Raw genomic sequence first — 25774 nt, forward strand, 5'->3', positions numbered from 1 at the left:
AAATGTGGTCAAATCGCCTTCACAAATTCTTCCCAAGTCTGACCAAAGGATAGTGTATACAGACGCACAGACAAAATAGACAGAAAATGACACTTACATTTTTCACTAAACAAAATCAATGATATTTTTCATGTTCTTCATATTTAATAGTCTGATAAGGAATATCATGTAACTGGCACATTAACATAACTTTATTCATCTCAGTTTGGCACTCAAAGATACAAATATACTATATTCATAAAACCATATACACACACATAAATAAATAAATATATATATATATATATATATATGCTTAGAATAAAAAAGAGTGGGGTGAGTAAGAAACACAAAGGGTTAAGGGGAAAAACTTTAACGATGGTGGTACACTAGAACGTAGTAACTGCTAACGTACGTGTGTACACTCAATGAGTTTGCTAAAGAATAGAAGCTTTTTTTTTAATTAACGTATATTAATGCAACTGAGGAAGCCTATTTGTCTTGCAAGAATTTTATTTTACTAAAAGACTTTGTAGTATTTACTGCTTTTTAATCAATGTTTTGTTTTTTTTTAAATAAATCAGCTTTTCTAGCATAATCTTATGTCCTGGGACATCATTGAGTGGATGATTTTCTACAAGTAATTCCATTCTACTCTGCCAGGAAGTGGGATCCCTCCTAATATTTCAACCAGGCTGCACGTTGAGCCTAACGTTTGTGAGTACAACATCTAACACATTACCATATATGTAAATGTATCAGACCACATTGCACCAGGTTATGTCCTTTTATATTTTTACAGTTGTCTGTGATACCTCCAACCAAGATCCATCTTACATTCCACCTAATTTATATGTGTATATGAATGTTTAGTTTGGTATAAAGCCTACAGACCACTGCCCTCCAAATGCCCTTAAGTAGGTCACTTTCAAAATTTAAGACTAATACAAGTTTAATTACTAACTGGATAACATAATGTGGTAATAAAATATGTTGAATGTTAACATACTTTGCCTGCGTTTCTTCCTGGTCGTAAACCAGTTATCGTAACGCTTAAGGGAGATTCTTTGATTTCCAGATCCAGACCCACAGATTCATATTCACTGCAGAGCAATTGTACGGTCTCAGTGTTCCACATCACTGCATTCTCTGTATCTTCAAGTTTTCTAGCATGTGAAATAGCCTCCACCTGCTTTACAGTGGATTTACTCTCCTCATTCTTCAATTTTGGGGAATTAGGACTTTCAGTGCTCATCATACTCTTCACCCGTGTGACTGCCTTATGCTCTAGCTTAGGGGACCTCTTGCTTTCAGTCTGTCCTTCCAGAGGTTCCATAATTCCCAAAGTACTTGGACGTACCTCAGTCGTTCCGGAGTATTCAAAAGATTTCATTGAAAAAAATGGAGAATCCACCATTTGCTCCAAAGGGCTATCTTCAGACTCCACTGAGCTCCCTAGAAGTGAAATTGTGGACTCCCCAATACTGTTTTTAGTCTGCTCACTGTATTGGATTTCTTCGTCAGCATCCAAAGAAGGTGTGGTCATAACAATCCCAGAGTCCTGATCCGCATGTTTCTTTTTACTCCCGTTGAAGGGCTTTTCATCATTTTTGAAGTCATCATCATCACTGGCATCATCATCTTCATAGCATTGGATACGTCCCTGGCGTAGGAGAGGACTGCGTAACAATTGTGGGCTCCCATTAAGACTAGGTTGTCTGGTGGCAATGTTAAGCTTATTACATGGGCTGGGAACATTCCTGTTTTTCTGGAAGGCTAATGTCCCATTCCCACCTTTACTTCCATTTTCTTCTAGAAGAAACATTAAAAACAAAGCAAAGGCTATTATGATGACATTACACAATAAGAAAAAAAAATGTAAATCCTAATACAATACAGGCAATACAGATATAATTCAAATAATTTTATCTTAAACCAAACAACAGTATTACTGCTTACAAAAGGCTTAAGTCATTATGCCCAGCAGAGCAGGATTAATATAGGGGCTGATGGAGCTATTACTATTTTTCTTTTTTTTTTTTTAACTCTTCAATGCTCTTGCTAAAGTCTGGAGATTTAAGAGGGATGTAGGGGAAAAAAAAATTGTGTGGACTGGCTGACAATGAAATTAGTTAAGCTGACTTTGCGCACTATGCAAACGCTCTTGCTGCTTCAGTCTCTCCAATACTGTGGCATGTTCCCTTTTTTCTACACTCACTACCTACACTTTTTCTCTGCCCCAAACCATATAACAGGAGCTTCTGCCTGCAAGTAAGAACGTTAGGAAAGGAGTGGATCAACAAGTGCTAGGGGAACAGTCATTAAAAAGCGTAGAGCTGGTGCATTATTAGAAGCATTTATGCAGAGCTCAGGGTGCTGTCTGCACAGTATGCCAATGGTTGGTTATCCTGCATGATTGGCCAATTCTTTGTGCAGACACACCTCCTATTTGGGCATGTTTGTCACTTTGGGCGATTTCGTGATACACATGAGTGACCCACCCTTTATATCCGCCCACCAAAATCCTGCTTCACCGGACACTGCTGTAAGGGGGTATGGAGATTAGCATAGAATATGTGTTTTCTGATAACTATATCCTGTGAGCTTCCCTCCAGCACCAAATCGACCATACATGACGCGTGGGAGATATATAACGATTTTATTGTTTTCTGGCGATAAGATTCTGTAATTAGGCCCATCATAATTGTCAGCACCAGACCCAATGGGCTCTTAATCTGGCCCTGATACCCAACACATAGATCAATTTACTGGTTTGAACAGATCAATATCAGAATAATATGTTTATTCTTGCCCATATTAATCCCAAGATACAACATGAACAAAAAGTACAGTATCATATATTATTTTATCATTTCAATATGTTAACCATTATTTATCTCCAGTAAGTATTTTTGCTCATATATTGAATTAGTTGCCACATATATCACAGTAAAACAGCAAAAAATCAAAACAAAACCTACAGTTTGCATCAAGTACTTTTTGTTTCTGTGTTGAAATAAAACATCAATTTTCAAGAGACATTTAATAATACGCTTCATCCAAGTCCTTCAAATTCACCTTGTTTGCTATGTTTTGCCATTTTCAGAAAACCCCTGGACAGAATCTTGCAAGCCTGAAGACTTATTTTAAATACACTAAAACATTTCCTTTTTTTTTCTTTTCTTTTCCTTTTTTTTTTTTTTTTTAAATGGAAACCAAGAAAACATTTGAAAAAAAAAAGTGAAAGGAAAGTTTTTACTCACCTGGTTCCAGCGCCAGGAGCCTCGTGAAGCCGCGCCCCCTATTTCGTCAAAGTGACGAAATAGGCGGGCGCGAGCAATCAGACGCTTCCATTTGGAAGCGTCGTTGCTCCCTTGTGCGCATGCGCGGCTTCGCCACACATGCGCACATACTTCAGAGGGCGGCATTCATGCCGCCCTCTGAAGTCCTGAGCGCACTACCGCGCATGCGCGCGGTGTGTGCGGCCGCAAGCTGAGCTGACTGACAGCTCAGCTCGCGGTCTTTGCCCGCCCCCCTCCTCTGCTGACAGGCTGGAGAGAGAAGGCGCGCAGGGCCTTTTAGGGCCCTGCATGATAGGAAGTCCCTCTGGTGGCCGTCTGAGTGACGGCCAATTGAGGTATTCCTATCAATCAATGTAAACACTGTATTTTCTCTGAAAATACAGTGTTTACAATAGATTGCCTGCAGGGAGCTATAGATCATACCTGAACAACTACATTAAGCTGTAGTTGTTCAGGTGACTATAGTGTCCCTTTAACTGACACTCTACTTCACTTTTTTGAGGAATTTCATACAGGAATTACACCATTCAGATACCAAGTTTTTATCTAATATTTATATATATATATATATATATATATATATATATATATATATATATATATATATATATATATATATTATTAAATCCATATATAATACACCTCTTTGAACATGGTCATTTAGTCACAATCTTAGATTGTTTTTGATCTGCTCAGCCTGCCCATTTCTACAACCAGACTTTGCTATTCTTCTGCTATGAGAATCCAACCATCAGAAATGCTCACCGGATGCCATTACTGGAGAAAATCTGATAAGAAATATTCTCATGTCACAGACCTCAAGAAAATTACTTTTAACTTACCATAGATGGCATTATCTCTCGTATTAGTCTTTAACGGTCTTACTTTATTCAAAACATATATCCTGCACGTGAGGTTATAAAAAACCTCAATAATAGAAAACTCCAAAGATGTGCTCATTCAGTGAATTTACCATGATACGTTCAGAAAAACTGCATAGTTTATTCCAGACTGGAGTAAAAAAACTGGGCACATCAAGATCAAGAGACTTCATTATATGTACCTCAAATCCAGAAGCGTACCCAGTGGTTCATATTGATACAAACTGTAGTTACATTTCTATATTGCCTTACTGCAATTCATGAACGCTTACTGTAGCAACATTTGGGGACTTGTGAAAACTTAAAATACTTGATTTCTAAAAAAACAAAAAACAAACAGACAGACATACTCCTTCTATATTGTCAATCAAAGTCGAACACATTATAAAACATACAAACTGTGCTGACTTGAAAGAAACTGGTAGGGTCCTAATAAAATCTGACTCATACATCTGGAAAGTAATGTTTATATTAATAAGGGTTATTGGGCCTCAGACCAAACCCCACTATTGTTCAGTGCTTGTTCTCTTAAATTGATGAAAATCCACTCAATAAAATCATTTTAGAACTTTGTGCTTTTAGGGTGGTCTCTCGTTCATTACAAGCCACAAGTTTGGAGTGGACCCATAAATGAATGCAATATCTGCAAACATACATTTTCTGGAAATCAACTTTTATTTATTAGTAGTGAAAATGAACACAGACGTTTTCTTTCCCACAACACAGACAAATTGCTAGACTCACTAGCCAACTAACATACTAATCGCCTGCTGTGCTGAACACCCCCTTGCCTGGACGCTCGCCAAAGGCTCCTGGAGGAGTGTGGAGGCTAGCCTCCTGCCCACTGACTTTGGGCCATAGAAAAGGCTGGTAAAAAGACTTGGTTCATGAGATTTATTTGTACTGTTCGGGAACCGAACAAACTCACGAACTGCGGATCACCTCTGGGCTTGTAACCCCTATTTTGCCTTCCCAGGAACCACTTTCTTTCTCAGTTCGGGAATCTGTTTAAACTTTGTTTTTATGTTACCAAAGTTGACCGACCGCTAGCCCTGATTTCATGGAACTGTTTTGGGCATAGGACCATGTGGTCGGTCAAATAATTGACTTCCATGGAAATCTCAAACCCCTGAACTGATCTGGGTGATTTTTGGATATGTTGGTCACCCAGATCGGGGCTATCAGGGGCTGTAACTTTTGTGGGGTTTTCATTTGTTTTGAAGGTACTTTTGGGGTGTTTGTAAATTGTATGTTTTTCTGTGCCTGGAGATTATTGAGTTTGTACGGTTCCTGACTATTATCTCACAGGCACAGGGATTGCCCAGGGAGGGATTGTCCTGTTTTGTGTGGGAGTGTCATGGGCGTGTTTTCTGTGTCCTTGTACTGCATAAAAGCAGGCCATTGAGCCTGGATTAAAGAGATCATCTTACCCCTTCATGAAGTCTAGGCTCATGTTTGGGGGATTGGGAGCTATATTCACACTTATAATCAGTATGGCGCTTGGGACTTGGGAGATTCTTCATGGATGTACTCAGCTGGAGTACTGGGATCTGTTACATTGGTGGAAAGTGACGGGATTATTCTCCCAAATGGATAACCCAAACCAGGAAGCGCAGTGAAGGGTCCAGCAGCGTCTCTGTCTGCAGAGGAACTCTGGAGATGGAGCAAGCTAGCCCCCAGCATCCCCAAATGAGGAGTTCCAGGAGAGACTGCAAGGTGCACTGGCCTCTGAGCATGGCTTTATTTCAGCCGAGGAGGAGCTGGCTCAGAAAAATAGCATACAGCAAGATCTCTGGCACGAGGCCCTGGAGCAGTCTCCAGCCTTTCTAGTGCAGAATGGCACAGGCAGAAGCAAAGACTGCCGTCTTTACTGGAGTATCTGCCCCAGGAAGAGTGGATTATATAATTCCAGTGGCTGATCAAGAAGGAACTGTGGCAGGACGAGGCATACCGGTCGTTACGATGGTACTCGGTCCAAAGCTGCCTGTGGAGGATGGAGAACAAAAGACCAGAGGGGGATGACTACAATGGCCCTGGACTACTATGGTAGGCTTTGGAGGAGGACAGTGACTTCGGCAGAATGGAGGAGTCTCCGTATTGGGGCATCAGGAAAGATCGTATTAACGCACTGGAACACCCTAATACTACAGGCCAGGGACCAGATTTCACCAGTCTGGTCGCTATAGAATGGGAACTGGAGCAGGAATACCAGAACCTACGAAAAGCATTTCAGCAGCAAGCATCACAGGGAGAGGAGATTGTCAGTCACTCATCCTAGCAGCAGCAAGCATCCCTGGGAGTGCAGATAGTCGGTTTCACTACCCAGCATGAGGCAGCGTCACAGGGAGAGAAGATTGTCGGTCCCACTACCCAGCACCAGGCAGCGTTACCTGGAGTCGAGACAGTCGGTCTGACTCCCCAGCGGCAGCAGGATTTAAAGGGAGAAGATCCGTGAGAGCAGGGCTCGAGTCCTGCAGGAACGCGTGGGAACGGCGTTCCTGCACTTTTTCCACAGCAGGAACGCCGTTCCCATTACTAATCCTGCAGGACCCAGGGCTGGCACAAGCGGCTGCCAGAGCAGGGGGAGTACAAATCCGAATCCCCTGCCTCTGACTGCGGACTCGGATTTTTAAACTCACCTCTCCCCCTGCAGTCAGTGGAGTCGTCCGGCCTCTCCTAATGATGTCAGTAGGAGGGGGCGTGGCTTCCTCTGCTCTTCTCACAGGACCGCTGGGGAGCAGAGGAAGTCACGCCCCCTCCTCCTGACATCATCAGGAGAGGCCGGCTTACTCTGCAGGCTGCAGGTTCCAGATCCTGTCCCACCCCTCCTGGCCCAAGGTAAGCCTCAGGGAGGGGGGAAGGCACTTTAGGTTTTTTTTTTTTATCCCTTTCCTCAGTCCCTGCCCCCCCTCCTCAGTCCCTGTCTCCCTCCCCAGTCCCTGTCTCCCTCCTCAGTCCCTGTCCTCCCTCCTCAGTCCCTGTCCTCCCTCCTCAGTCCCTGTCCCCCCTCCTCAGTCCCTGTCCCCCCTCCTCAGTCCCTGTCCCCCTCCCCAGTCACTGTCTCCCTATTTAAGGCCCTGTCCCCCTCCTCAGTCCCTGTCTCCCTCCTCAGTTCCTGCCCCCCTCCTTAGTCCCTACCCCAGTCCCTGTCCCCCTCCTCAGTCCCTGTCCCCCTCCTCAGTCAATGTCCCCCTCCTCAGGCCTGTCCCCCTCCTCAGGCCTGTCCCCCTATTTAAGGCCCTGTCCCCCTCCTCAGGCCTGTCCCCCTCCTCAGGCCTGTCCCCCTATTTAAGGCCCTGTCCCCCTTCCTCAGGCCTGTCCCTGTCCCCCTATTTAAGGCCCTGTCCCCCCTCCTCAGTCCCTGTCCCCCTATTTAAGGCCCTGTCCCCCCTCCTCAGTCCCTGTCCCCCATCTCAGTCCCTGTCCCCCTCCTCAGTCCCTGTCCCCCTCCTCAGTCCCTGTCCCCCTCCTAAGTCCCTTTCTCGAGTCCCTGTCCCCCTATTTAAGGCCCTGTCTCCCTCCTCAGTCCCTGTCTCCCTCCTCAGTCCCTGTCTCCCTCCTCAGTCCATGCCCCCCTCCTCAAGTCATGTCCCTGCCCCCCTCCTCAGTCCCTGCCCCCCTCCTCAGTCCCTGCCCCCCTCCTCAGTCCCTGCCCCCCTCCTCAGTCCCTGCCCCCCTCCTCAGTCCCTGCCCCCCTCCTCATTCCCTGTCCCCCCTCCTCAGTTCCTGTCCCCCCTCCTCAGTTCCTGTCCCCCTCCTCAGTCCCTGTCCCCCTCCTCAGTCCCTTTCTCGAGTCCCTGTCCCCCTATGTAAGGCCCTGTCTCCCTCCTCAGTCCCTGTCTCCCTCCTCAGTCCCCGTCTCCCTCCTCAGTCCATGCCCCCCTCCTCAAGTCATGTCCCCTTACTCAGTCCCTGCCCCCCTCCTCAGTCCCTGCCCCCCTCCTCAGTCCCTGCCCCCCTCCTCAGTCCCTGCCCCCCTCCTCAGTCCCTGCCCCCCTCCTCAGTCCCTGCCCCCCTCCTCAGTCCCTGTCCCCCCATCTCAGTTCCTGTCCCCCTCCTCAGTCCCTGTCCCCCTCCTCAGTCCCTTTCTCGAGTCCCTGTCCCCCTATTTAAGGCCCTGTCTCCCTCCTCAGTCCCTGTCTCCCTCCTCAGTCCATGCCCCCCTCCTCAAGTCATGTCCCCTTACTCAGTCCCTGCCCCCCTCCTCAGTCCCTGCCCCCCTCCTCAGTCCCTGCCCCCCTCCTCAGTCCCTGCCCCCCTCCTCAGTCCCTGCCCCCCTCCTCAGTCCCTGCCCCCCTCCTCAGTCCCTGCCCCCCTCCTCAGTCCCTGCCCCCTCCTCAAGCCCTGTCCCCTTACTCAGTCCCTGTCTCCCTCCTCAGTCCCTGCCCCCCTCCTCAAGCCCTGTCTCCCTCCTCAGTCCTTGCCCCCCTCCTCAGTCCCTGTCCCTTTCCTCAGTCCCTGCCCCCCTCCTCAAGCCCTGTCCCCTTACTCAGTCCCTGTCTCCCTCCTCAAGCCCTGTCTCCCTCCTCAGTCCTTGCCCCCCTCCTCAGTCCTTGCCCCCCTCCTCAGTCCCTGTCCCTTTCCTCAGTCTCTGTCCCCCTCCTCAGCCTCTGTCCCCCTCCTCAGCCTCTGTCCCCCTCCTCAGCCTCTGTCCCCCTCCTCAGCCTCTGTCCCCCTCCTCAGCCTCTGTCCCCCTCCTCAGCCCATGGCCCCTTCCTCAGCCCATGCCCCCCTCCTCCTAAGCTCCTGTCCCTCTTCCTCAGCCCTGCCACCTTACTCAGCCCATGGCCCCTTCCTCAACCCATGCCCCCCCTCCTCCTAAGCTCCTGTCCCTTTTCCACACCACTGTCACCTTACTTAGCCCCTGTCCCCCTCCTCAGCCCCTGTCCCCCTCCTCAGCCCCTGTCCCCCTCCTCAGCCCCTGTCCCCCTCCTCAGCCCCTGTCCCCCTCCTCAGCCCCTGTCCACCTTACTCAGCCCCTGTCCACCTTACTCAGCCCCTGCATACGAGCATCAGCCCCTGTCCCCCTCCTCAGCCCCTGTCCCCCTCCTCAGCCCCTGCCCCCCTCCTCAGCCCCTGTCCCTCTTCCTCAGCCCCTGTCCCTCTTCCTCAGCCCCTGTCCCTCTTCCTCAGCCCCTGTCCCTCTTCCTCAGCCCCTGTCCCTCTTCCTCAGCCCCTGTCCCTCTTCCTCAGCCCCTGTCCCTCTTCCTCAGCCCCTGTCCCTCTTCCTCAGCCCCTGTCCCTCTTCCTCAGCCCCTGTCCCCCTTCCTCAGCCCCTGTCCCTTTTCCTCAGCCCCTGTCCCTCTTCCTCAGCCCCTGTCCCTCTTCCTCAGCCCCTGTCCCTCTTCCTCAGCCCCTGCCCCCCTTCCTCAGCCCCTGCCCCCCTTCCTCAGCCCCTGTCCCCCTTCCTCAGCCCCTGTCCCCCTTCCTCAGCCCCTGTCCCCCTTCCTCAGCCCCTGTCCCCCTTCCTCAGCCCATGCCCCCCACCCCTCCTAAGCTCCTGTCCCTCTGCCTCAGCTCCTGTCCCCCTCCTCAGCCCCGTGCCCTTACTCAGCCCCTGCATACAAGCGTATCATTTTTTTTGTGGTGTGAGGGGGGGGCGGGGGGAAGGGGGCGGGGAGTGGGTCTTGGGTGAGTTCCTGCACTTTTTTACCCAGGACTTGACCCCTGCGTGAGAGCATTGCCGCGTGCTGCCATGGCATCGCTCCGGCATTCGTTGCTTGCGGAACATTGCCATAGCAATGCGCGGCAACACTCTCGCGGATCGCGAGAACAGGGGACATGCTGCTGCTGGATGGAAAGCAAACGTGGAGACTCTTGCAAGCGGCATGAAAGTGCACCCCGGGGAAAATAAAAGCTATAGCAGAACATTGGAGCAAACTGGAGGTCAAAGGTTTTCTAAGGCAAGATTTTATGACAAAGCAGAAAAATGTCCATCACAGATTCCCAATTTATAGTGTAAATTCATCAATGAGGCTGAATGAGCAATGCTGTGCACAATCAACTTCATTGTCAAGGTTAAACCACTCCTGATCTACAGCATAGAGAATGGAAGCACTTATGTTGTAATACAGATGTACAGATGTGGTTCATACGACAAAACTCAGCTTTGACAGGTTTTTACTTTTGAGGATAACGACAGTCCCAACTTACTGTTCAGCAAAAAACACAAACTCTCCACAATATAAGTAAAAATATTACTCTTAATGTGTATATATATATTTCCGAGAACCTCTACATATTTTCTAAAATATTACTCCAATTAAAGACCCGGACAAAGACTGTATGTAATTTAGGTTTTTTTTTTTTTTTTGTGTCAATCTGTTTTTATTCAATTTTCAAAGGTTACAACAGTAGGCACAGTAGGTACAATTTTGATTGGTACATCGGTTACATATGGAAACGGTTAAACTTGCAGTTGGCATTTTGTACATAGTATGGGTTAGTTTAATTGACGTTCAGGTTCACCTGGACAATCTTTCCTGAAGGGAGGTCGTGTCCTGGTATGTAGGGACACATTGCTTTGCGGGGCTACCCTCCAGACCAGGTTTCCACCCATCTCCCTATACGTCAGGGTTGGTATGTGTGCGCAGGGATTAGAGACCATACGGGTGTATGCTATCCTGAGCTAACGTTCTAGTGGGTGCGTGTGGTACAGTGTTAAGGTAGGTTTCTCCTAGGGCTGTTTTCTGCATGGCTCTGGTAATGGTAGGATCATGTACGCGGATAACTGCCTACGATAGCTATCTTGTGTCCTGCCCAGTCTCCAACCTTATGGTCTGTTGCTTAGTTCCTCTATCGGTCCGGGTCTATTGTCTCTTGGTTCAGCTGTGTCCTGACTCTACTTTGGGTAGTCCGGCCTCTATCAGGGCCGTTTCTCGACCTCCCTCCTCCAGTTGGGCTATCGAACCTAACGGTACGGTAAGTGCCAGGAACAGTCCTGTCGGTGGGAGGTGGCAGCCTAGACTTGCCTTACTGTGGTGGCGACTAATTCCCTGGTCAGTACCTAACCCTTCGGGTTGTTTCGTCTCTCGTCTGGTACGTCGGGGAAGGGGGGGTGCGCAGTAGGAGGTATTTGTGTCGGGTTAGGGTGTCAGTGGGGAAGGGTATGGGTCTGTGAAGCTGTAGGCCAACTGCCCGGGTGAGATCCCCCCGGGCGTGTACTAGCCTCTTGATCGGACAGTGCACGGTCATGGCCACACGTCTATCCGCATTGGGCTCAACTCCCGGAGCCCGGCATGCCCCTGTGTCCTCATGCTCTTCCCGCAGAAATATAATGCCTCCACTGGTACCATTGTAGGGCGCACTTGTCCGAGCGCCCCTGCAGGGACGCAGTCATTATTTCCATCTCATAAATCGATTCTACCTTGTCAACCCATTGGCTGAAGGTGGGCACCGACGCCCTGTTCCAATGCAAGGGGATCAGCGCCTTTGCGGCGTTTAGCATATGGATGGTCAGTGAGTGCTTGTATTTCCTGGTGGGGACTGAGGTGTGGTGTAGGAGCATCGTCATGGGCAGTAGGGGGAGATCGCTTCCAGTGATTTCTTTTATTTTTGCATTAATCTGCCGCCAGTATGGCGCCAGTCGGGGACATGACCACCATATGTGCAAGGTCGTTCCCACAGCCGAGTTGCATCTCCAGCATGAGCCATTGTTGTTGTCGGTGAAGTGTCTCAGGATATCAGGCGTGCGGTACCAGTGGGACAGCAGTTTATACCCGGTCTCCTGGACCTTCGAACTAATGGAGCAATCATGAGTAAGCAGTACGATTTTGTCCCATTCTTGGTCTGTGAGTTGCGAACCGGTTTCCCGTTCCCATTTGCCTCTGTAGCCCATGGGGGTATCGTCCAAGTTCCCTCGAAGGGTCTTGTATAGAAGTGATACTCCGTGGTCCACGTGAGATCGGTTTGTGCAAAGCCGTTCGAAGCTAGTGAGTTGCCTGTGGAGGTGGGTCTGACCCTCAATTCTAGCTACATACGTCCGCACCTGATGGTAGCGGAATTCGTCCAACTGTGTGGGTCGTGTATCTCCCAATAAGTCGGGTAGTGGTCTAAGTGTTGTTCCTGAGCACCATCGGCCCACGTATATCCAATCGGGTTGCTGAAAGCCCTGGAACGCTGCTGGGGGTAAACCTCCTGCCAGCTCCGGGTTGTGGGTGATAGGGGTCAGGGGGTTCGGCGAGGTAGTCAGTTGTTGAGTGTGGCGGGTTTTGCACCAGGTCTTGAGGGTCGCGTCAATCATGGGGTTGTCAACGCGCAGCTCTGGGAAGGTGGCTCGTCCCAACCACAGTTTAGAAGGAAACTGGCCTTGTGTTTGCTGGAGTTCCATGGCCACCCATAGCTTCGGGCTGTCTCCGACATGCCAGTCTACTATCCTGTGCAGATGTGTGGCTTGGTAATATGACTGAACCGACGGTAGTCCCAACCCGCCAGCCAACTTAGAGCGTTCCATGACTGTCTTACGGATGCGAGAGGTTCTGTGGTTCCATACAAACCTGCGAATGGTCGAATCCGCATCCTTGAAGAACGAATGTGGTATAGAGATCGGCAAGGTGGCGAAGAGATATAACAGCCGCGGCATCACGTTCATTTTGACCGCGTTAATACGGCCAAACCAAGTGATGTAGCTTGTCGTCCATCGCTGAAGGTCCTGCTTTATGCGCTTTAGGAGGGGAAGGAAGTTCAGCTGGTAGACCTGTGATAGGTTTTTGGGCAGCCAGGTGCCCAGGTACCGCAGCTTCTCTGCACACCAGGAGAAGGAGAATTGGGCACTAAGTAGGTGGACTTCTTCTTCCTTCTGCAAAATCGGCATAGCTTCCGACTTATCCAGGTTGAGCTTCAGGTTGGACACTAGTCCAAATCTGCGGAATGCTTGTAGAAGGTTGGGGACGGAGATCAAGGGTTGTTCAAGGAAGAACAGCATATCATCGGCGTACGCTGCCACTCTGTGTTCTACCTTACCTATGCGGACCCCCGTTATGCCCCCATCCCGTCTGACCGCCTCCAGGAATGGCTCCAGGGAGAGGGCAAACAGGAGGGGGGACAGGGGACATCCCTGGCGGGTCCCGTTGCATATGGGAAATGGCTGCGACAAGCCCCCATTCACACGGATCCTAGCGGTCGGTGTCGAGTATAGGGCGGAGATCCAGGTGCGCATATGTGTCCCAAAGCCGAAATGCCGTAGCGTCTCATTCAGGTATATCCAGTCTACTCTGTCGAACGCCTTTTCGGCGTCCGTCGAGAGTAGCACGGTGTCCCGGTCCTGGGATCTCGCATAGTGTATAACGTTTAGTGCGCGGATGGTGTCATCTCTAGCTTCTCGCCCTGGGATGAAGCCGACCTGGTCCGGGTGTATTAAGTCCGGTAGAATCCTGGATATTCTCAAGGAGAGCGCCTTGGTGAACAACTTCAAATCGGCATTGAGCAGAGAGATCGGCCTGTAGCTGGAACAAAGCGTGGGGTCCTTCCCTTCCTTGGGGATCACCGTGATCGTTGCCGCTAGGGTGTCTGAAGGAAAGGCTCCGCCGTCGCGTATGGCATTGAGGCTCGTCAGGAGCCTAGGCATAAGAATCTCCTGGAACGTCCGCAGGTACGTCAACGGGAGGCCGTCTGGGCCCGGTGCTCGGTGCGGTTTTGAGTGTTTCATGGCTGCCGTGAGTTCCATCAGAGTCAGGGGTCCATCCAACTCCTCCGCGAGGTCCGGCGTGAGTTTGCGTGTGACGGTTTGCGATAGGTAGTCCGACACCCTCCGGAGGTGTAGTCTCGCCTCGCCTCCTGTTCGGGCCTGGGACTGATGGTAGAGATCCTTGTAGTACTCCCTAAAGGCTTCCATGATTCCCTCCGGCATCCTTGTGGATCGTCCCTGTGGGTTACGGATTTTATGTATGTGCTGCGATCTCCTCTTCTCCCGGAGCATTTTCGCTAAAAGCTTGCCGCTCTTATTAGAATGCTCATAGAAGAATCTCGCGGATTTCCGCAGGGTGTGTAACAGGCCCTGAGACAGGAGATCGGCCAGTGCCCTTCGGGCTTCTGTGAGTTGTAGGTACACATCGTCGTCCGCGGACGTTTTGTGAGAGTCCTCTAGACTGGCTATCTTTTTGGTGAGGTCGGATATATTTTTGCTCCTGTTTTTCCTCCGTTGTGAGCCCAGGGCTATAAAGTGTCCACGGATGACGCACTTATGGGCCTCCCACAGCGTTAGGGGGGACATGTCCTCCGTGGCGTTCGTGTCAAAGAAGTCGGTGAGTGACCGGCAGGCCGATGTCCTGGCTTCCATATCGTCCAGAAGGGTCTCATTGAGTTTCCAGTGACGCTCTGCTGGTCTAAATAGCGGGGATTGCATCCGGATCAGGATGGGCGCATGGTCGGATTGATGCATTATTCCAATTTTCGCGTCCTGGAGGTGGGTCAGTCGTTCTTGAGGCAGAAATACATAATCGATTCTGCTATAGCGCTTGTGGACCGCCGAGTAGTACGAGAAGTCCTTATCTTCTGGGTGTGCGACCCTCCAACAGTCTTGGAGCCCTGATTTGGCTAAGGAGCGTCGCATTGCGCGCAGGCAGTGTTCTGGGATTGCGCTTGTGCCGGTTGAAGAATCCACATTTGGGTCGAGCGGGGCGTTGAGATCACCAGCCATGACCAGTAGGCCTTCCCGGAACCTCTCAAGTTTGGCCAGGGTCCTGGCCAGGAAGACATGTTGTTTACGGTTAGGGCTGTATACGCATGCAAAAGTATATGGGATGTCGGCAATGGTACCCTTAAGGAAGATATATCGACCACCCGGGTCCTTGCTTGTGTCTGTGAGATTAAACGATATCGTGTGTGCGAATAAAATTGCCACACCTGCTTTCCGAGCGTCTGGGTGATTTGCAAAATAGCCTTGCGAAAAGCGCCTATCTGATAGTGTCGGCGCATCTCTCTCTCTGAAGTGCGTCTCCTGCAGGAACGCAACGGACACCCTCTCTGCCCAGAGCCTACGGAGGAGTTGCGCACGCTTCTCGGGTATGTTGAGCCCACGAACATTGTGCGACCACAGTGTAAGCTGTGCCGGTCGAAACTGTGCCATGCCCGATTGATACCGGGTCCTCACCCAGGAGCGGCGTGGGCTAGGGGGAAAGGGATGGGAAGAGGGGGGGTTGTCTGGGGAAGTGTGAACGTCTGGGGTTGAAAAGTCCGTGAGCGTAGTCAGAGCAACGTCGAACCTCGGTCAGTTGGGTTTGTTCGGGGCCGTCTGAGGGTCGTCTCTCCGAACTCTGGCCGGTATTTACAGAGTAGGTCAGTTGCGTGGGGTGCGCGGAGGGCTCCCTACGGGGTGTGTCGTCCCTCTGTGTAGGTTGTGTAGTCAGCAGTCTCCATCGGCTCCCTCCCCGCCAGTGGTGTCAGCTGTAGGAACAAGTTTGTCTGTCGTGTGGGCCCTTCCGTCCCGGGTCGTAAGGGGAGCATTCGCCCCCCGGTCTCGTCACGCCTAGTGCGTGGAAGTCTGCGGCCCTCTCTTCTGTGGGGTTCTCCGACTCCACAGGCTTAGTTCTATTCTGTCTCGACATCCGTCGAAGCCTATAGTCAGCTGGCAGTGCGTCGGGTTTCTATCTTACTCCCTCCCCTCCGGGGCTCACAGAAAGGCGCGACCAGCTGGGGTCCTACCTCCCTCCGCTTCCCTATCTGTGGTGTGTTGTATAAAGGGCCCATAGTTTATTTGGCCGGGTAGACTGACCGTTTAGCAGATGTACAACTTCTATTCTGAGCAGTAGAGACAATACATGTACAGGTTAAGCACATTGCTAGTTAAAATGATAGCATGGGAAATACACAACTCCTATACTGTGCAATCGAAATAATATATGTACAGATTATGCATAGTGCTAGAGAAAATGGTAGCATGAGAAACATACCACCCCTATCCTGTGCAACAGAAACATTGTATGTATCGATTATGCATATCGCTGGGTAGGATGAGAGCATGAGAAATATACTACCCCTATCCTGTGTAACAGAAACAATATTTGTATCGATTATGCATGTCGCTGGGTAGGACGATAACATGTGAATCATACCACCACTATCCTGTGCAATAGAAACAATACACGTACTGATTATGTATATCGCCAGGTAAAATGATATCAGGAGAAATAAACAGCACCTGCTCGGTGCAACGTTAACAGAACGGGAACATGGTGTACACCGTGCTAGGTAAAATGATAGCTTAACTGAAAAATTGCACCATTTTGATGCCTCTTGAACATAGCGGCACATATTATACATTGCTATTACGTGGTTCCCCCAGAGACGCCGTCACCCCGCACCCCGTCCGGCCAGGTAGTCGTAAGGTGTTGGTAGGCGACGTATCCTGGGCTTCGGGCCATCGGGGCGGGGTGGGTGCGTGTCTTTCCCCAACAAACCCCCCTTCCCCGACTGCATCTCTCCCCTCCCGGTCCCTATAAGGTCCCCTCGGTGGCCAGTCCTAGTTAATTGTCAGGCAGGATATTCAAACCTCTACGTAGGCCCAAGGACCTGACGTCCACCCTCCGGGGAGGCCCCAGGATTTGTGATAGACAGCAGTTCACATATACGGAAGACTGTCCGGGGACTGTCTCAGAAACATCAATCCTCGGGGGTATCCCGTCCCAATTCCCCTTCCCCCGCCCAAACCTCTCTATCGACCCGGGGATGATGTTATGATCCAGGGTGGGCGATTCCTGGGCGGCTGGCCCGTGTCGCTAATTCCCCCACTTTACCCCCTCCCAAATCATCTAGTGGAACCCACGGGGCTTCGGGGAGGCAGTGGTTTGGTGTGGTGGGGGGGTGGTACATACCCTGTCGGGATTGTCTCAGCGTCCCTCGGCCGCCATGTGTCCTGCGTGCTCCCAGGAGGGGGGTATCACCCGGGGCCTTTTCAACGATCATCCGGGGGGTGTCGGAGGACGAAATAAAATAGGGGGGGGGAATATAATACCACTTGGATGGTCAGCTCCGCGGGGTTTCTGCGTCTCCGGGGGGTCTCGCTGCGTTCACTCCTCGGGAGCCACTGGGCCGCCTCTGCGCTGTATCGGCCTCGAAGGTGCCCCCTCACGGAGGATGTCTGCCGGTGTGTTCGGGCCAGTGGGTCTAGCCGGAGGGAAGTCCAAGATCCAGTTTGCCACATGTATGTCAGGCAAATCAAGGGCCCGCAGGAAGCGTGGAATCTCGTTCGGCCACCTCATGACTTGCCAGCGGTTCCCCACTCTGGCCTGAAGACTGAACGGAAATCCCCACTTGTATGGGATCCTCTTCTCCTGCAGAATGGCGGTGATCGGCTTCAGGGCTCGCCTTGCATCTAAGGTAAGAGTGGATAGATCGTGGAACAGCGCTATTTGTGAGTCTAGGTACCGGATTGAGCGTTGAGTCCGAGCTGCTCTCATGACCGTCTCCTTTAGGTGGAATGACCGGAGGCAGCAAATTAGGTCTCTAGGTTGGCCGTTGGGGCGCGGAGCTCTAAGCGCTCGGTGAGCTCTCTCAATGCCAAAGTCCGGTGGTGCTTCAGTGCCAAGGATTTGGGCAAATAGGCCTTCTAGCAGTTCACTGGGTGTCTCTCCATCAGACTCCGGGACTCCCCTGACCCGGATATTACAGCGCCGGCTCCTGTTTTCCAGGTCTTCAACCTGGCGCCTCAGGTCTAGCAATATGTTGCCTTGCCTCGTGGCCGCTAGTTCCGCTGTTCGTTGGTGTTGTGTGGCTTGCAATTGGTGCACCTCCAGGGTGTCTACCCTTTGTTCCAGCAGAGTGAGATCTTGCCTGACCGCGGTAACTTCTTCCCGGATAGCGGTTCGGAGTTCAGCCACGAGGTCTGACTTGTCCCTGCGTGTCAGCATAGTAGCAGCTATCTCTGCCAGATCAGCAGAGAGCCTAGTCAGGGCGTCTTCAGGGGGTCCACGTGTAGGGGATCCTCGTGGAGAGCCGGCGTAACTACTTGAGCCCGGGGATGCGGGCGCCATTTTGCCGGGGCCGCGTGTTGCTGCCCGCGGAGTCGGTGAGGACAAATACTCGTCCATCGGACCCGCGGGAGGTCCCGTAGAGGGGTTAGCCGGACCGGGGGTGGCCCCACGTTTGGTTCTCCCCATTCAAATAGGGGAATATAAGGCTTAGATACTGTGCTTCGGCGGATCGGGGCCTAGGAGCTCAGTGTGTCTGCGTCCTACTTCATGCTCAGCCGAGCCACGCCCCCCTAGTTTTTTTTTGTTTTGTTTTTTTGCTTTGGTTTTAATTATTTTCACATACAATACACCCTCAAAAATCCAGTATAAATCACATTTTGTACTGTACATCTCTAACTCAGGATCCTTTTGGTGTGATGTCATAGGTAATGTTGCAAGGAGTGCATAAGACTTGGGCCAAAATACACAAGACACTGTATCAAGAAAGTTTAAAGGGTTCTCTAAGCATTATGGTGTTTACTTTTCATTGCACAGGAAAGCATAAAAATATTGAAAAGGCCCATTAAGTATTAGCATGACAAAAACATTTCTTAGTAGGTTCTAAGTTACTGACTCAGCATCTACTATTTTATTAATCCATGCAAAGATCGAACATTATAATGAAAGTTAACAGTTGACGTTTTAAAGTTCTTTCCTTTTTTAAACCAAAGTAATTCTTCCATGTTTAGGAGAAGATGCATAAGGTTAAACGATAAAGATCTATTCCACCCCCATTTACAATGAACCCAGAAAAGGCCCTCCTTCCGCTGTTAAACTACTACTCTCATAATTTTTTGCCAAGGATAGAAACACTTGTTCTTAAGAAACAGGTTGGCTCTGTTAATATATGACAAAATCTATACAAGGAAATTTAATTAGATAAACAGAATATTACAAAATCTATAGCAAGTAAGCAAAAATATATAAAGGAATTTATTAAATAATCCCCCCCCCCCCCCCCCATAAGGAAGGTTTTCTAGAGGATATGATCATTTTAAGCAGAAGGGTAACTTAATATTACTAGTCTGGCATATCTCAAAATTATTATTTTAAAGTGTGGGGTACATGATCCCTACATGAAACCAATAATGGTTGACCCTCATACACTTTCTAAAGGGGAAATGGCAATGTTATGATTGATAATTATTTACTATTTACTGATGAGACGATAAATTATCTGTTTTCGATGCTATACAACATCAATTTTACAGTTAACAGATCAGTAAAAAGGGGACATATTTATTATGTTATACATCCGAGTTTTGCTATAATCTTTCTAACTCTTGACTGGAATCAAAGTAGACTTTGCAAACTCAACACCTAAAAGGCTTTAAACGTCACTTTTATAAAAGGTAACATATTCTTTTTACCTGAAAACAACAGTCTACTGTTGAATTATGAAAAAAAAATGTTGGGTTCTACTACGTTGCATTCTATCTTAATATGTTCTGTAACACTCTGCCCAAAGTTAAAAAATATATTTTAAAATCAGCCTAAGTATAAGAAAATGGGCAATGTATATTCAGTCCAGTATTTATTAACTGTAGCTTAATCTACCTCTGACAATGGACTGTTTACAAAAGGTAAAACAGATGTAGAAAAGACCCCCTACTGCATGCAATAAAAAATAAAATGCTCACTACAAAGTTTTATGATGCTGAAAGACTTTTCATCTAAGAGGTCCTATCTGCTCTTTCTTGTTTAAGTTGAAATGCTGTCAAATTTGACTTTGCTGATTGCCCCCTGTCCAACAACGGATTGTGTCAATATTTACTTCGTCAACTAAGGCCTAATTTTAATTCTTTTTACTGAAATCAGTCGATAATTATCTACATTTTTGGCCATTTTTTAAAATTGAACTTCAGATGGATTTTGCAAGTTTTTCTTGTTAGAGCACTCTGATTAGGTGACTTACAAACTCCCTGGGCTTGCATAGTGTGGGAGAATCTCTACCAGGGCTTTTCCTGCCTTGCAAACTTATTCTTTACAGAATCCAACATGGACTCTGAAGATGGATTCATTTTGATGGGTTGTTATTTTATTTTTTTGAGTGAGGGAGTAATCAGTATTTTTTAATTGTGGAGGTGGGGCTAGGCACTTGGGGACCCTAGTCAGCCTGAGATGTGGGATCTGGACACAATTGTATTTTGGGGTGAACAATTGTACGTCCATCCCCTTTTATATTTTTCAGTAGCCCAAACCTGCTGCACATGCATGGAGGGCACTATGGCCCTCCATGTTTATTTTAATTATAACCCCAACACGCCACTCATGGATGCTGGGGAGGGCACTAGTATGCCCCCACTTTTTATGTAATAGTCCCCACTCACTGCCCATGTGTGGGGGCTAGGAGTCAATGACCTGTCCACCCCTCATTATTTACTTGTTGGCCCACACCAGGTGCTAATGGATGGGGACAAGGGGGGGGGACTACAGCATGGCGGGTGAGGGCATAAGGAAGGTATTAAACCTCCCTTATACTAATGTGGGGGTCATATTGATCCAGATAGCTTTTTATTTTTTATTTTTAACCATTTGCTCACTAGCTGCTAGAGGGTAAGTCATTAAAAAAAAAATTATCAATGAACTTTTAGTGGTCAAATCTGATTACTTCATTTATCAAGAAATACATGCCTGATAAAGTTAATTAAATCACCTCCTACGATATTTAACATCAATTAAAAGCACACAATTATTGGCTTCCGATAAGCAGGTGTAATTTAATTGATCCATACCATTATCAGGAGCCAATACACTGATGATAAAGTATATCGTCTCTTATTAAATGAAGTTACATGAAGCCACTGAAAGTCCTATTAACCACGACCGATGCTCCATGCTAGATTATCATAATTCCTGATTTATCTAAAGTGTGTAGCATCATGGTTTTAGAGTGTTGCAATGATGTCAGACATTAGAAATCAATTCTCTCATGGCAATCTTTACTTGAGCGCATCTTCATTGATTCAGATAACTAACCTTGGCAATGCAGTGGTATGCGAACCACATTTTCCCCATAATGCTCAACCAGCCACCTGGCTAAGTATCATTGGAAATGAGCTCACACACATCTGCAATGCCATGGCTCGTCGTTTCTATTCTACCACTGCTTCCACACATTTAGTGTGCCTTTAAATTTAGGAAACAGATGTTTATTATCCAAAATCCTCCTGCTTCTCATCATTTATTACAAGGAATTCTGATGTTTTATTAATCTACATTAATAAAAATAAAGACACATTTCTGGAATATTTCAGCGCACGAGGTCTGCCACTTGGCCCTTTGCCCAAACCATTGTGGAAGATTTCCTTTTTTTCTTCAAAACTCAGTTGGAACATTACATGGTCATTAATAACAGTTGATGGATGGAGGAAGTAGTCGGTGAAGGTAAAAGTCAATTTGTTTTTTGTACCCCTTTTGTTTGTTTACATGAGATATTTTATCTAAAGGCACAGTATTCCCATGATGCCTTGAGTATGGCTTTGTGACAATTTATGTATATGAAATCAGAGAGAGGTACTTGAACTCATATGACCATTTTGGAACCAAGATGATTGAGGGTACAAGGACACTGATGGCACATGTTGACACCACTGCCTGGAAATTAAGCAGAGATAAGTATATTTTATGTTTTACCTCAGCAGTACTCTTTACCCTTAATTTAAAATTGTTGGATAAGCTTTCGAAATAATTTAATATTTTTGGATAAACTTTTGAAATGAATTTTGCAAAATATTAAAATGTAAATTTGAAATCATATATAAAAATATCAATATGTAAAAACATTAAAATCTAAATATTACAAAATTCTAAAGATTTTTCATAATAGTAAATCATTGAAAATGTTTATCCAAAAATATTTACGCATATGGAAAGCGTATAAAACAATATTAACTTGTGGCCTAAATTTGATAATGCATGGATGTACATTTCAGCCAAATGGTGCTGAGTAGAAACTCAGGTTTACATCAAAGAGTTTTTTAGGATGCCTATCACCACTAGCATAAGTTGGTGGGAATGATGTGAGTGTTTTCCATATTTATTCCTTAATAGAATCCTAAAAATAAATATTTTCCAGAAAAAGTTGAGGTGGGTACATAATTTTTTTTTTTAAATAGAAGCCTATTTTTGTGTATTTTTTCCATCTCCTAGTTTATGGCAGAGGATTGGGTGGGTAGCAACAAACCCACAAGTGTATGCCTTGTAAAACTAGATGTGAGGAGAATGTGGGCAATCGCAGGTAGCTACACTCTGTGACATTAACGGTTTCCCACTTCCAGCTGAAGTGGTAGAGGTTAACACAGTGAGGGAGTTTAAGCATGCGTGGGATAGGCATAAGGCTATCCTAGACTTAAGATAAGGCCAGGGGCTAATTAAAAGTATTTCGAAATATTGGGCAGACTAGAGGGACCGAATGGTTCTTATCTGCCGTCACATTCCATGTTTCTATGGGGGTATGAGTAAGTGAGGGATATAGATCACTCCCCTTGTGTACAATGGATAACTGTAGCCTACCAGCTATTTCGAGGACTGGAGGAGCTATATTTTTCAGTAGCCCTTTTTGTTTTTCGGTAAATTCAACCAATTTGGATTAAATGCATGGCATGGATTTCTGAAATCACCAAAGCTGTACTTTAGAAAATAACATTCATATATTTACAATGTTAACCATATAGATGTGCACGCTACAATAGATTTCACATGCTGGAGAAATTAAATGATTCCTGCTGTCTCCTTCAGAAAGCATGCAGACAACATAATATTTAGTAAATTATTTTCCAATAAAATGTCCAGGTACTGGCACTAATTCGTGGAAACCATACACGAAAAAAAATAAATAATAATTTTTCCTAATTCATATAGGACCCCCTCCAACTCACAGAGCTCTGTATTATAGTTTAGCCAGACTCAAAGACTGCAATAAATAATGTAGTGGCTCGATTATCAGACTTGCTCTGCTCTAGGGGAGATTGCTTTTCCAGGTATGGAATATCAAAAGCACTGCTTGGCAATCTGTCTGGATAAAAGCTAGACACGTAAAAGTACTTTAACAACTTCATCTTATCTTCACCCCTATCCTATCCCCAAAAGCTTCTACTTCCTACTAAATCCTACTTCCCGACTCTCATACCGTAAAATTCATTGAAATCACAGGTGCATGTGCCTACGTTCCACCTTCGACGTCATCGCGAGGGGCGGTACCTAATGCGCATATGTGGCAATTGGCGTATGAGCAGTAGGCCTTCCCCATAAAAAAGCATTGACACAAAGCTTTCCTTTGGGGATTTTTAAGATGTCCTCATGCAAAGCATTAAGTAGTCCAGCATTGTTTTATGGAGTTAAACTCTGTGTGAATTGAGGAAGCGCCTCTACTGGTCACTAGAAGTACGGTAGTCTTAACCCTGCAATATAAAGATTGTGGTTTCTCTTATATATAAATATACTATGGTTGAATTAAATGTCACACACCAATCTCTCCTTTAAATCTATGCAAGGTGAATCATCTATGTCAGGGATGGCAACTGAAGACTGTAGCTGAACTACAACTCCCAGTGGGTAATTTAATCAAATCATATTCATTATTTCTAACACACTATATGGTGTTTATGAGAGAGATGAAGAGAGTCGCTGCCTAAAAAGCGGTTTACTCGTTTTAAAGTGATTTAGTGATGCTATAGCTATATTTTTGGGATTATGTCACCTCTACAAAACTCTACCTTTTCTTGTAAATACTGCATTAGCCACAACCCTTTATTGTTCTCCAAACATCTGGAGCTGCTATGTCATATTAGGGTTGGAAAACAAAGGAGTAATCCGGAAGGTGAGAAGATCTATTTCCAGATCTGCAGAAATCTGTAGAGAGACTGCAATAATTGGAACAGATCAACAACTGTTAATTCTTTTAATTCTTCTTATACATGCACCGTGCTCTTTTCTTTCCTTTTTGGAAATCATTTTTTTTTTTTTAAACACAAACACACTTCTTTTTTTCTGGCACTGCCTTGCTGTTAAAATAACCAAAATATCACTGCCACTGGCCGTCTCCTGTACACAGATTAAATTGGGAGAATAATATGAAAATAAACAGCTCATTATTTATGAGAGATAAAGCCTATCCATTTGCTGCTCGTATGAATGAAGGAATTATCAGAACACATAACAGGCAGGCTGTTCAGGAAGCACGAGGCACTGTTCAGTTTGCAAAAGCTTACTTGCAGCGCTCAAAAGAGGTCCATTGTCATCAAGAGGGTTGCTAGCACTTCTCAGCAGCAGCTGCTCCTCATCACTACAGCCAGTGATCGCGGTCTCACAGAACGGGCCACTGGGGACATCCTGCGGGAAGTATTGAGAGAGCTCCGTTTCGGAAGTCACAGATCCTTGCTATAGAAAGGGAAGGATGTAAAATATATAAATAAATAAATAAATAATAGCTGGATTTAGAGCTGTGCTCGCTGCTCATTAAAAAAAAAGTCTCTGAGTTTACCATTGATTAGCGATGTTCTCCAACTTCTAAATTATTTCCCTGAATTGTCAGGAGATATCATAATATACATATAAAAGCAATGCATTGTCGAAATTTTTTTGGTGTTCGAGTGTCCGAAACCACTTGATGAAGCTGCCAATGGATCACATTAAAATACTCTTACTCAGGTTGTGGAACATATATATATATATATATATATATATATATATATATATATATATATAGCAATATTAAGGAAAGTGTTTTTTATTGTCTTACTATTTCACAGGTAGATACAGATTTATCCTATGTAGCTAGTTATAAAACATTTCTACCACACTTGATATAATGCTACTTAAAGGGTGAGCCTAGTCCCATGAAGTTAATCAAATTCAGTGATAGGAAGGTATAATGCCCAGAACACCTTCATTATGGAACAGGGAAACAGTGTACTCTCTCTGTATGTGTGCATTTAATATATCCATTCTGAATGTACCCCTATTGCTTGTTTTTTTCACATCTTTTTTTTACTTAAATCACCCGCATTCATTTCCACCATATACATGTATTTTGTTGTTTCGACACGTTGTACTGTTACTTTTCTTGTTTTTTGGGACACTCTATTTTGACTTTTTGATTTCTAGCTGTTGAAGTTTTGGCCCCAAAATGTATAGCCGTATTTGTGGGTTTTTTTTTTACCTGTACAAAGACTACTAAACTGGGCATTATATAATTATTTAGCTAAGATAAATTATAGATAAAAAGGTAACATTTTGGGTGCATTTGTTGGACCTCTCTTAAAATACTTCTCTGTATTGAAATTTTTTTATACAAACTTAAAAGATCCTCCTTCAAACACAGACACAGGTTTAATATGAGAGAAGATTTTTCGTATCAATGAGATAATTTGGTAGTTTTGTTTTGATTACCCGACTTGCAGGTTCCAGAAACCGTTTCATTGTCCAGCTGAGTGACGCTGACCCTTCTCCTTGTTTTGGCTTCACAGTATGAGACGGACTTTTTGAATGGAGCCCTACAAACATATAAATATTATTACGGTTGGAATCGATCTAATTCACATAAAAAAACGTTCTCCTCTGCAAAGTTAGAAGGGGATAGAGCAGGATTGCTCTTTATTTCTATAGTGACAAACTGGAAATAACATTTTCTTGAAATTTTTGCATTTTTAATAGAAATAAAGGT

General features: G+C 46.6%; 1 protein-coding gene across 1 annotated transcript in view; it reads right to left on the minus strand.

Moving 5' to 3' along the window:
• Positions 1 to 25774, minus strand: part of PDZD2 (PDZ domain containing 2) — a 264784-nt gene that overhangs the window by 40057 nt on the left and 198953 nt on the right. The window contains exons 15-17 of the mRNA XM_063453956.1: positions 25501 to 25604; positions 24321 to 24489; positions 989 to 1791 (exon numbers count right to left, since the gene is read on the minus strand). Coding sequence (XP_063310026.1) covers positions 989 to 1791; positions 24321 to 24489; positions 25501 to 25604 — 1076 coding nt within the window. The remainder of the gene's footprint in view (positions 1 to 988; positions 1792 to 24320; positions 24490 to 25500; positions 25605 to 25774) is intronic.

Source organism: Pelobates fuscus, chromosome 5 (assembly GCF_036172605.1).
Source record: "Pelobates fuscus isolate aPelFus1 chromosome 5, aPelFus1.pri, whole genome shotgun sequence".
NCBI lineage: Eukaryota > Metazoa > Chordata > Amphibia > Anura > Pelobatidae > Pelobates > Pelobates fuscus.